At 48.8% G+C, this 12,240-nt stretch overlaps 2 protein-coding genes across 72 annotated transcripts in view; one reads left to right on the forward strand and one right to left on the reverse strand.

Annotated features, from left to right (window-relative positions):
• LOC126984783 (zinc finger protein OZF-like) overlaps positions 1-12,240 on the reverse strand; it is a 188,142-nt gene that overhangs the window by 77,050 nt on the left and 98,852 nt on the right. For 5 of the 41 annotated variants that reach the window (XM_050838882.1, XM_050838880.1, XM_050838876.1 and 2 more), the window contains exon 1: positions 1,455-2,199. The exons of 16 other annotated variants lie outside the window; for them this stretch is intronic. In XM_050838882.1, coding sequence (XP_050694839.1) covers positions 1,455-1,704 — 250 coding nt within the window. In that variant the 5' untranslated portion in view covers positions 1,705-2,199. Of the gene's footprint in view, positions 1-1,450; positions 2,201-9,310; positions 10,826-11,008; positions 11,116-11,854; positions 12,054-12,240 lie in introns of those variants that run through there. 20 more of the 41 variants (XM_050838883.1, XM_050838881.1, XM_050838875.1 and 17 more) reach the window with 17 other exon arrangements.
• The window catches only part of LOC126984775 (uncharacterized), a 59,462-nt gene continuing 54,956 nt past the window's right edge, over positions 7,735-12,240 (forward strand). For 6 of the 31 annotated variants that reach the window (XR_007737696.1, XR_007737697.1, XR_007737698.1 and 3 more), the window contains exon 1: positions 10,156-10,299. Coding sequence is in view for 2 of the 31 variants with exons in the window: in XM_050838839.1 (XP_050694796.1) it covers positions 8,470-9,023 (554 nt within the window). In the remaining 29 variants the exon portion in view is untranslated. Of the gene's footprint in view, positions 9,024-10,041; positions 10,300-12,240 lie in introns of those variants that run through there. The other 25 variants (XR_007737711.1, XR_007737718.1, XR_007737721.1 and 22 more) reach the window with 13 other exon arrangements.

Raw genomic sequence — 12,240 nt, forward strand, 5'->3', positions numbered from 1 at the left:
GTCGGTAGGTCACTCCCGCGTCAGTTAACATCAGGAGCGTCAGTTCGATCTGGATGACAGCTGTCACAAATCTGTTTTATTTTGTACCTTAAACTACTCGGTAAAAATTATCTAGCATCAACATACAAGAAGTGGATGGGTTAACCGTCACTATTGTACCATATGTAATTATGAAACATGACATTTCCCAAGAGTTGCTCGACTACGATTGGGGTGGTGGGGTGGGGGTTCAACTACGCTGACTATCTAATTACACGCCTTACACTCGTCAACAGACCCGCTGCAGCGGCTACTACGTTATATAGGAATAGATTACAAGAGTATACGTCAGGGAATTTCCTTTCTTTAGAGACTAGGGATTTTTCCCGATTTTGGGGATTTTTGTAGGGACATTTTGAAAGCCCATTTTTCAGTGATTTGGCCGTCCACCACCAAAACCACTGTTCCCTACAGGGATTAATCGAGCTAACGACCACCAAAACCACAGCTCCCTAAAGGGATTAATCGAGCTAACGCCGCCGCCGCAAAATAGCTCGCATTCATTACCTACCGTATGAAGCATCACTAGGTCTTCATATATTTTTTTTCTACAAACGTTTGGTTAGCGACGGTACGCTTGGTTAGCAACGGTACGCTTGGTTAGTGTTGGTACGCTTGGTTAGCGATGGTACGCTTGGTTAGCGATGGTACACTTGGTTAGTGATGGTACGCTTGGTTAGCGACTAGCCCACGCATGTGAGACCAGGTCCACCATGCGTGGTTATTTTTTTTTTAGAACACGTAGCCCAACGCTGCCGTGCTGAGGGCCGGGTATAGCCCGGGCCTGTTCAGCCCGAGTCCCGGATGACCTTGAGTCATGGCTCAGGGCTGTTTTGGGGTGGTTAGCCATGGTATGCTTGGTTAGCGATTAGCCCACGCATGTGAGTATACGGTAGGGATTTTCCCTACTTTCGAAACTAGGGAATTTTTCCTGATTTAGGGATTTTTCAAGGGAAATTTTGGAAGGCCATTTTTCAGTGATATGGGCTCCTCCCCCCCCCAATACCCCGGTTCCCCACAGTTCCCCAGGCTTGTCTTGGGGGATTGGGGGGGCTGGGGTGGTGGAGGGGGTGGAGTGGTGATTCTTAAGATTTACCCAGCAATCACATAGTTAGTGCAGGGACGATAGCTTGTTTTAAGAGTAGACTGGATAGCTACATGGACGAGGACGACAGGTGGCAGTGAGGTGTGGGTGCAGTAGGGTGACGGGGTACTGGATGCGTGCCTAGTACCGCCGGTATAACGAGGATCAAGCCTCTACCTGTAACCCCTGTAACTACACCTCACCCATCGTGAGTAGTGGGGGGGATTCTGGAGCTGCCCTGTGTAGGCCACCCGGCCTCTTGCAGTTTCCCTATGTTCTTATGTTCTTATGAGTGGAGGGCGGCCTGTCTTGTGCAGGACAGCTTACCTACTTCTGCTGCATGAGAAGGTTAAGACTTCCCGGCGGCGGTGGTGGAGGTGTTGTCCTGGCAGTGTTGGGGCTGAGGGTGTCGCTGGCCAGCAGGTCCCCAGCGCTGGCCCGTGGGTGTGGAGCCTTCGTCGTCTTCTTCTTCTGGGGTGTTTTAGGGGGTTTAGAGGGTTGGGCAGGGCCAGAAGGGATGCGGCGTGTGCTCTCTTGCTCTTGCTGTACAGGTGACCCGTTGGAGAGTCAGGCCTTCGCATCGACACAACCTGTAAAAATTAAACAAAACAAGCAGTATCCATTACACATCTTCCAATTCCCTATTTCTTGCATACCACACCTTTTCCAGAAAACTCTTCATGGCTTCTATAATTCTATCATTTGCTTCATCACTCAGTCCCAGCAGCAGCAGCATCCATTCCCTCTCTGTTCCTGCAATCCTCCCATTCACATCCCAGCCCATCTCACTCAGTGCCTCACTCAGACCGTCACCTTTCACTGCACTGTCTATCTCTCTCTTCCACTTTCTCGCATCCCATTCTAGATCCTCACTGTTGCTGTCAGTCATTTTCCATTCAAAGAAACGCCTCCCTTCCTCTCTGCTCACCCACCTGACTCGCATACCACTGTCACCAACCATTCTCATGCAGTTCTTAATCCATTTGCTCTCATGCACACTCCACAAGTAAACCTTCCGTGCCAGCCTCGCGTCATCCATTCGTTCCAGTCTGACTTTGTATCTAAGGGTAGCCTTCCTAAATCTTTCCCTAAGGTGCTCCACCCCATATATCACCCCTCAAAGCTTCCACCGCCGCATACCTTGGTGCATTCAAAGCTAACCTGTCACCTGGCAGCGTTGCCAACTGGAACTTTATAATTCCGCTACACACACGAGCCTAAAACACGCTACATTGGACCACAAACGATACAACTTGTAAATATATTTCCACATCAGACGAAATAATGTTATCTGCTGGTTACTGTATAGCCAGGTACCCAAGGAAACACGAATCTGGCAGTGCAGTGCATTATACGGGTATAAGGGTACGTAAGGTTGGGGGGGTCGTCATTTCCTGCGTACAATACACACACATGTTTTGGCAGCACAATGCCTTACACGGGTGTGTGTCATAGGTAAGGTTGGGGCGGAATTATGGGCAAGACAGACGGCCCCTGACCACAGGAAGGCCCCATGACGGCAACACACCTGCCCTGACGGCCCCATGCACACGCCTGCCCTGGCAGCCCCACACCTGCCCTGATGGCCCCACACCTGCCCTGATGGCCCCACACCTGCCCTGACGATCTCACACCTGCCGTGATGTCCCCACACCTAGCTGCCCTGACGATCGCACACCTGCCCCGATGGCCCCACACCTGCCCTGACAGTCACACACCTGCCATGACCGCCCAACACGTACCTGCCCTGACAGTCACACACCTGCCATGACGGCCCCACACCTGCCTGGACAGTCCCACACCTGCCATGACGGCCCTACACGGCCACACCTGCCCTCACGATCGCACACTTGCCCTGACGGCCCAACACCTGCCCTGACAGTCCCACACCTGCCGTGACGGCCCAACACCTGCCCTGACAGTCCCACACCTGCCATGACGGCCCCACACCTGCCCTGACTGTCCCACACCTGCCATGATGGCCCAACACCTGCCATGATGGCCCCACACCTGCCCTGACTGTCCCACACCTGCCATGACGGCCCAATACCTGCCCTGACAGTCCCACACCTGCCATGACGGCCCCACACCTGCCATGACAGTCCCACACCTGCCGTGACGGCCCAACACCTGCCCTGACAGTCCCACACCTGCCGTGATGGCCCAACACCTGGCCTGACAGTCCCACGCCTGCCCTGACAGTCCCACACCTGCCATGATGGCCCAACACCTGCCCTGACAGTCCCACACCTGCCATGATGGCCCCACACCTGCCATGACAGTCCCACACCTGCCATGATCGCTCACCACCTGCCATGATGGCCCAACACCTGCTCTAACAGTCCCACACCAGCAATGATGGCCCCACACCTGCCATGACAATCGCGCGCACCTGCCCTGACAACCTCGATCACACCTGCCCTGACAGTCCCACACCTGCCATGACGGCCCATACCTGCCCTGACGATCCCACACTTGCCCTGACCGACAGCCCCACACCTGCCTTGACAGTCCCACACCTGCCCTGACAGTCCCACACCTGCCTTGACAGCCCCACACCTGCCGTGATGTACGGCCCCACACCTGCATTGACGTATGGCCCCACATCTGCCCTCACAGTCCCACACTTGCCATGACGGCCCCACACCTGCCGTGACGATCCAACACCTCCCATGATGGGCCCACACCTACCGTGACAACCCCAAACCTGCACTGACGACACAACACCAGCCCTGACACACCCACACTTGCCTTGACGAGACCACACCTGCCCTGACAGCCCCAAACCTGCTCTGACAATCCCACACCTGCCCTGACATTGTCACACCTGCTTTGAAAGCCCCACACCTGCCCTGACGATCCAACACCTTCCATGATGGCCCCACACCTACCCTGACGACCCCAAACCTGCACTGATGACACCACACCTGCCCTGACAGCCCCACACCTGGCCTGACAAGCCCACACCAGCCCTGACATCCTCACACCTGCCCTGAAAGCCCCACACCTGCCATGACAGCCCCACACCTGTCCTGACAATAATCCTTGATGGGCCCACGCCTGCCCTGCCAACCCTATACCTGCTCTGATGACCCCACACCTGTACTGATGACCCCACATATCATTGCCCTATTTCGTGACAATCTATCGTCTGGTGCAGTGGTTCCCAATCTGGGGGGCATGCCTCCTTGGGGGGCGTGAGCTAGGTAAAGAGAGGGCGTGATTCCATCTGCCAAAAATTGCAGTTTTGCAAGAAATAAACACACACACACACATGAAGGAGTAACAAATGATGTGGGGTGTGAGGATTTCTTATAAATCAATAGGGGGCATCATGTGAAAAGTTTGGGAGCCACTGGTCTAGTGTCTTTATTTCCTTGGCATTGGCTTATATGTGTCTATTCAGGGGAAGGGACAGTTAGTTCACGTATTATTTCCCCATTTCGTAACATAATCTATCACCTTGCGTCCATTTCTTTCCCAGTAGTTCTTTGTATTTTTCCAGCAGTTTGTCATTTTCTTTTCTGTTCCTGTCCAAGAGATTTTGCCATAATTCAGAGGAAGGAGGAAGCACGCTGGTCTGTTGTGTTTCATCTCATAATGTCCTTTTCGTAATTTCCAGCAGCAGCTTCCAATTATGTTTTCACTTTGTGTCACTTTGTATCTTCCAGAGGTTTGCGATTATGCTGTTACTTACTGTCTGGAAATGCTGCCTTCGTTGTGAGGATGGAAGAAGTAGCTACATATTATCCTCTGTATTAGTATAGCTACACACTATTATTCCATGATGTAATCTATTGCAATGTATCTTTTTGTACTTTCCAGCAGCCTGCAATCATGCCTTTCCTTCCTGTATTAATTGTGAGGATGGAAGAAGTAGCTACATATCATCCTCTGTATATACTATTAGAAGTAACTACACTATTATCCCATATTGTAATCTATTGCAATGTATCTTTTTGTACTTTCCAGCAGCCTGCAATCATGCCCTTCCTTCCTGTATTAATTGTGAGGATGGAAGAAGTAGCTACATATCATCCTCAGTATGTACTATTAGAGGTAGGTACATACTTTCCATACTGTAATCTATCGTAATGTATTGTATTGTATTTTCCAGCAGCCTGCAATCATGCCCTTCCTTCCTGTCTTGATCTTCCAACACTCAGTTCTAAGCACACAAGCACATGTTATCTTATTCCACCCCTTTGTTCTTCCTCCCTTCCTCAGTATCTAACCTTTCCTTGTTGGTTTCCATGAATAAGTTTTTTCCTTATTGAGTATGTCTTCCTAATGTAACTATTGGTCTATGTTTTTTGTTTGTTTGTTCTAGTCCACACACACACACACACACACACATGCATACAGACACACACCAGAATTGGTTTGGGAATTCTATTTTCTCATCAGCTTCCTGTCTACCCCTGTCTGCCTGTAGAACCAGAAGGCCCTCTTGGACGGCCCCAGCCCATTAGCGGAACGGGCGAATTTTATTTATAGTGGCTGCCGTGATGTGACTCCTGCTTCATTTACTGCCCTCAGCTGTTTATTTTACCATAGAAAAAAATGTAGGCATACATTCAGGGGAGGCAGTGGCTGAGTGGTTAGCGTGCCAGCCTCGCATTCGGTGCGTTGTCCATGATGGTTCGAATCCGCCGCTAACCACCTGGGATTTTTCAGTCACCGCCAAGTGGCCTAAGACTACCCACATGCTGTCCTGAAGACCACCTATCAACCCAGACTCTAGAAGAAGCTCTGCAGCACAAGTGGAATCAAGAATGAGCTCCGGGGGGCAGCATGAGCCAATAATAATAATGGCGCCACTATAAACAATTGCCTGTGCCATGACGGGCTAGGGCCGACCATCAGGCTCACATGGATTAGCCTACCGGCGCTGTAGGCCACATGTAAGAAAAAAAAAAAAAAAACTTCAAAATGTCGTATGTATATATATTTCTTAACCCGTCCGCTGCAATTGGCACGGCTTTTGGCTTCACTGGTAACCTGGTAACATAATTATACTCCCAGGCCTTTCTCTGCCTCTGTGGTTGATAGTGGAGTGTTTCCCATGTGGTACTGGTGTGTTGGATATCCCTTCACTGGTAGCCTGGTAACATACACTCCCAGGCCTTTCTCTGCCTCTGTGGTGGATAGTGGAGTGTTTCCCATGTGGTATTGGTGTGCTGGATATCCCTTCGCTGGTAGCCTGGTAACATACACTCCTAGGCCTTTCTCTGCCTCTATGGTGGATAGTGGAGTGTTTCCTATGTGGTATTGGTGTGCTGGATATCCCTTCACCGGTAGCTTGGTAACATACACTCCTAGGTCTTTCTCTCCCTCTATGGTGGATAGTGGAGTGTTTCCCATGTGGTACTGGTGTGCTGGATATCCCTTCACTGGTAGCCTGGTAACATACACTCCCAGGCCATTCTCTGCCTTTGTGGTGGATAGTGGAGTGTTTCCCATGTGGTATTGGTGTGCTGGATATCCCTTCACTGGTAGCCTGGTACCATAATTATACTCCCAGACCTTTCTCTGCCTCTGTGGTGGATAGTGGAGTGTTACCCATGTGGTATTGGTGTGCTGAATATCCCTTCACTGGTAGCCTGGTAACATATAATCCCAGGTCTTTCTCTGCCTCTGTGGTGGATAGTGGAGTGTTTCCCATGTGGTATTGGTATGTTGGATATCCATTCACTGGTAGCCTGGTAACATACACTTCCAGGTCTTTCTCTGCCTCTGTGGTGGATAGTCGAGTGTTACCCATGTGGTATTGGTGTGCTGGATATCCATTCACTGGTAGCCTGGTAACATACACTCCCAGGTCTTTCTCTGCCTCTGTGGTGGATAGTGGAGTGTTTCCTATGTGGTATTTGTGTGCTGGATATCCCCTCACTGGTAGCCTGGTAACATACACTCCCAGGTCTTTATCTGCCTCTGTGGTGGATATTGGCGTGTTTCCCATGTGGTATTGGTGTGCTGGATATCCCTTCACTGGTAGCCTGGTAACATACACTCCCAGGTCTTTCTCTGCCTCTGTGGTGGATAGTGGAGTGTTACCCATGTGGTATTGGTGTGCTGGATATCCCTTCACTGGTAGCCTGGTAACATACACTCCCAGGTCTTTCTCTGCCTCTGTGGTGGATAGTGGAGTGTTACCCATGTGGTATTGGTGTGCTGGATATCCCTTCACTGGTAGCCTGGTAACATACACTCCCAGGCCTTTCTCTGCCTCTGTGGTGGATAGTGGAGTGTTACCCATGTGGTATTGGTGTGCTGGATATCCCTTCACTGGTAGCCTGGTAACATACACTCCCAGGTCTTTCTCTGCCTCTGTGGTGGATAGTGGAGTGTTTCTCATGTGGTATTGGTGTGCTGGATATCCCTTCACTGGTAGCCTGGTAACATACACTCCCAGGCCTTTCTCTGCCTCTGTGGTGGATAGTGGAGTGTTTCCCATGTGGTATTGGTGTGCTGGATATTCCTTTAGTGGTAGTTTGGTAACATACACTCCCAGGTCTTTCTCTGCCTCTGTGGTGGATATTGGAGTGTTTCCCATGTGGTATTGGTGTGCTAGATATCCCTTCACTGGTAGTCTGGTAGCATACACTCCCAGGTCTTTCTCTGCCTCTGTGGTGGATAGTGGAGTGTTACCCATGTGGTATTGGTGTGCTGGATATCCATTCACTGGTAGCCTGGTAACATACACTCCCAGGTCTTTCTCTGCCTCTGTGGTGGATATTGGCGTGTTTCCCATGTGGTATTGGTGTGCTGGATATTCTTTCAGTGGTAGCCTGGTAACATACACTCCCAGGTCTTTCTCTGCCTCTGTGGTGGATAGTGGAGTGTTTCCCATGTGGATTTGGTGTGCTGGATATCCCTTCACTGGTAGCCTGGTAACATACACTCCAAGGTCTTTCTCTGCCTCTGTGGTGGATAGTGGAGTGTTTCCCATGTGGATTTGGTGTGCTGGATATCCCTTCACTGGTAGCCTGGTAACATACACTCCACGGTCTTTTTCTGCCTCTGTGGTGGATAGTGAAGTGTTTCCCATGTGGTATTGGTGAGCTGGATATCCCTTCACTGGTAGCCTGGTAACATACACTCCCAGGTCTTTCTCTACTTCTGTGGTGGATATTGGAGTGTTTCCCATGTGGTATTGGTGTGCTGGATATCCCTTCACTGGTAGCCTGGTAACATACACTCCCAGGTCTTTCTCTGCCTCTGTGGTGGATAGTGGAGTGTTTCCCATGTAGTATTGGTGAGCTGGATATCCCTTCACAGGTAGCCTGGTAACATATAATCCCAGGTCTTTCTCTGCCTCTGTGGTGGATAGTGGAGTGTTTCCCATGTGGTATTGGTATGTTGGATATCCCTTCACTGGTAGCCTGGTAACATACACTCCCAGGTCTTTCTCTGCCTCTGTGGTGGATATTGGAGTGTTTCCCATGTGGTATTGGTGTGCTGGATATCCCTTCAGTGGCAGCCTGGTAACATACACTCCCAGGTCTTTCTCTGCCTCTGTGGTGGATAGTGGAGCGTTTCCCATGTGGTATTGGTGTGCTGGATATCCCTTCACTGGTAGCCTGGGAACATACACTCCCAGGTCTTTCTCTGCCTCTGTGGTGGATATTGGTGTGTTTCCCATGTGGTATTGGTGTGTTGGATATCCCTTCAGTGGTAGCCTGGTAACATACACTCCCAGGTCTTTCTCTGCCTCTGTGGTGGATAGTGGAGTGTTTCTCATGTGGTATTGGTGTGCTGGATATCCCTTCAGTGTTAGCCTGGTAACATACACTCCCAGGTCTTTCTCTGCCTCTGTGGTGGATAGTGGAGTGTTTCCCATGCGGTATTGGTGTGCTGGATATCCCTTCACTGGTAGCCTGGTAACATACACTCCCAGGTCTTTCTCTGCCTCTGTGGTGGATAGTGGAGTGTTTCCCATGTGGTATTGGTGTGCTGGATATCCCTTCACTGGTAGCCTGGTAACATACACTCCCAGGTCTTTCTCTCCCTCTGTGGTGGATAGTGGAGTGTTTCCCATGTGGTATTGGTGTGCTGGATATCCCTCCCAAGGTTCAGAACTTTACATTTTCCTCATTGCATTGTAGCAGCCACTTTTGTTCCACTCCTATATCTTTTTGATGTCTTCTTGTAGGAAATCCACAGTCAAGGGGTTAAAAATAGGCCTTTCTGACAAACTGTTGCAATTTTTATAACACTCTTACTTCCCTTATAAGATTATATTACGTTGTTTGTCTGTCCACAACACAAGTCCTATAGCAATACTTCCTCTCCACAACACAAGTCCTACAGCAATACTTCCTCTCCACAACACAAGTCCTACAGCAATACTTCCTCTCCACAACACAAGTCCTACAGCAATACTTCCTCTCCACAACACAAGTCCTACAGCAATACTTCCTCTCCACAACACAAGTCCTACAGCAATACTTCCTCTCCACAACACAAGTCCTACAGCAATACTTCCTCTCCACAACACAAGTCCTACAGCAATACTTCCTCTATACAACACAAGTCCTACAGCAATACTTCCTCCCCACAACACAAGTCCTATAGCAATATTCCTCTCCACAACACAAGTCCTACAGCAATACTTCTTCTCCACAACACAAGTCCTACAGCAATACTTCCTCTCCACAACACAAGTCCTACAACAATACAAGGATCGTAATGTTACGTCTACGTAAAGACGAGAAATAAGCAAACAGTGAGTGCTGGGCTGACGTAACCTTGCCTCGACGTACAGAGATCAAAGTGTAAATTGAAGTTACTTATACAAACATCTCGTAAGTCTCTTCTCTATACGTACAGGTCAAAGTAACATACGACATACGAGTTAATTGAGGTTACTTATACAAACATACCAGTGAATTGAGGTTACTTATACAAACATACCAGTGAATTGAGGTTACTTATACAAACATACCAGTGAATTGAGGTTACTTATACAAACATACCAGTGAATTGAGGTTACTTATACAAACATACCAGTGAATTGAGGTTACTTATACAAACATACCAGTGAATTGAGGTTACTTATACAAACATACCAGTGAATTGAGGTTACTTAAACAAACATACCAGTGAATTGAGGTTACTTATACAAACATACCAGTGAATTGAGGTTACTTATACAAACATGCCAGTGAATTGAGGTTACTTATACAAACACCTCGCAGGTTAAGGTTGACATAACTTATATATCGTTAGTTTAAGAGACATAATCTTGCCTATACGTACAGAGATCAAAATAACATATCTCGAGGGTAGGGTTCACGTAACTTGTATTTCATTAGTTTAAGGTTACGTATACTTACAATAACATCGTAAAGAGGGAAAGAATAAAGGAAAGAAAGAAGGTGTGTTGAAAGGTCATCTTATCGCCTACAAACACCTAGAGACAAACATTGGGGTGAGGGAGGGAGGAAGGCACACACACACACACACACACACACACACACACACACACACACACACACACACAAATGAAATTATAAACACCAACCCACATACCCCAATCAAACACCTCCACACTAAACATCCTTTTTCGACCGTCCATGTTGAGAGAGGAGGAGGAGGCGGAGGAGGAGGAGACGAGAGTAGACGTGGAGCCGCCAGCGATGGAGTTGGCGGCTGTTCCTCCGTCCTTCCCTTCGGCGGCTGCGGCGGGTGACTTCTTGGCTAGGGTAAGGGAGGATAGGTTAAGTTAGGAGACATTAGGTAAGGCTAGGTGAGGTTAAGTTAGGGGAGGTCATGTAGTTTTATCTTTTAGGGTTCAAGGGCAATAAAACAAAAAAGGCATAAAAAACACTAGGTCCTGCCCCTGACCAGAGAGAAGGAAAAATGACAACGGGGCATAATTACCAGTGAGGGGGCGAGTCTCTCAAACTTGTCGCCCACCATCCAGTGATTGTACCTGGCGAACAGCATCATGAGAGCCAGGACCAGGTTGGCAAACTGCTTCACACGCTCTGAAAGACACAGAAACTGCTCAGCAAGGACTGTAGGCGGGCATCCTCAACACTTCCCCTCACATCAACTCTTTCCAAAGGCCAAGAAAAGGTATCAATTGCATTCTAATGACATGAGGTAATCCAGCTTTCCAGACAGAGCAACAGATCAAAAATAGACAAACTATGTAGAGGAAGCATTAGTTTGAGAAGGCTATAAGAAAATCCAGCTTTCCAGACAGACAACAGATCAAAAATAGACAAACTATGTAGAGGAAGCATTAGTTTGAGAAGGCTATAAGAAAATCCAGCTTTCCAGACAGACAACAGATCAAAAATAGACAAACTATGTAGACATCTTTTCCAAAATTTCAAAATGGCGCACCTTCACCCTGCCTCGGAGTCCCCGCCTGGGGGGGGGACCACTCTATATACTATGATCAATAGTTTTAAGCCTGTAAAGAATAACCATTGTATAAAATGGAAATAAAGTTTCTGATTCTGATTCCTCTCCCTTCCCTTCCCTATCCTTTCCTTTCCCTTTCCATCCCTTCCGTTCCCTTCCTTGACCTTCCGTTCCCTTCTCCTCTCTTCAATTTCCTTTCCTCTCTCTTCCCTTTCTTTCCCTTCCCTTTCCTTCCTTGACCTTCCCTTCTGTTCCTTGACCTTCCCTTCTCTTCCCTTCCCTTCCTTGACCTTCCCTTCTCTTCCCTTCCCTTTCTCAGCCTTCCCTTCCTTTCCTCTCCCTTCCCTCACTCACCTCAGCACTGCTCTTCAGAGGGTTGGTCAAGTTATACACAAGCTCGGAGGAGTGGAAGATGCACTGGTGAGGAGGCTGGAAGACCACGAGGGGCGGCGCCAGGCTCACCATTAGGCTGGGGAGGTACACGTGTTCCCCCTTGTTGCTTGCTGTCACCTCAAGCCGGTTGATCTTGCCTATGATGACCGAACTGTTATTGCTGGAAAGTGAAGTTAAGACAAGATTACAAATGAAGTTTGAGGACTTGAACAGAGCTTGACATGGCACCCTCCATCACTGCCCGCCATCACTGAAGAACATGGTGCTGTCACCACTGTTATCTGTGGAGAGCTTCACATGGCACCCTCCATCACTGCCCGCCATCACTGAAGAACATGGTGCTGTCA

The sequence above is a fragment of the Eriocheir sinensis genome, chromosome 57 (genome assembly GCF_024679095.1).
Source record: "Eriocheir sinensis breed Jianghai 21 chromosome 57, ASM2467909v1, whole genome shotgun sequence".
NCBI lineage: Eukaryota > Metazoa > Arthropoda > Malacostraca > Decapoda > Varunidae > Eriocheir > Eriocheir sinensis.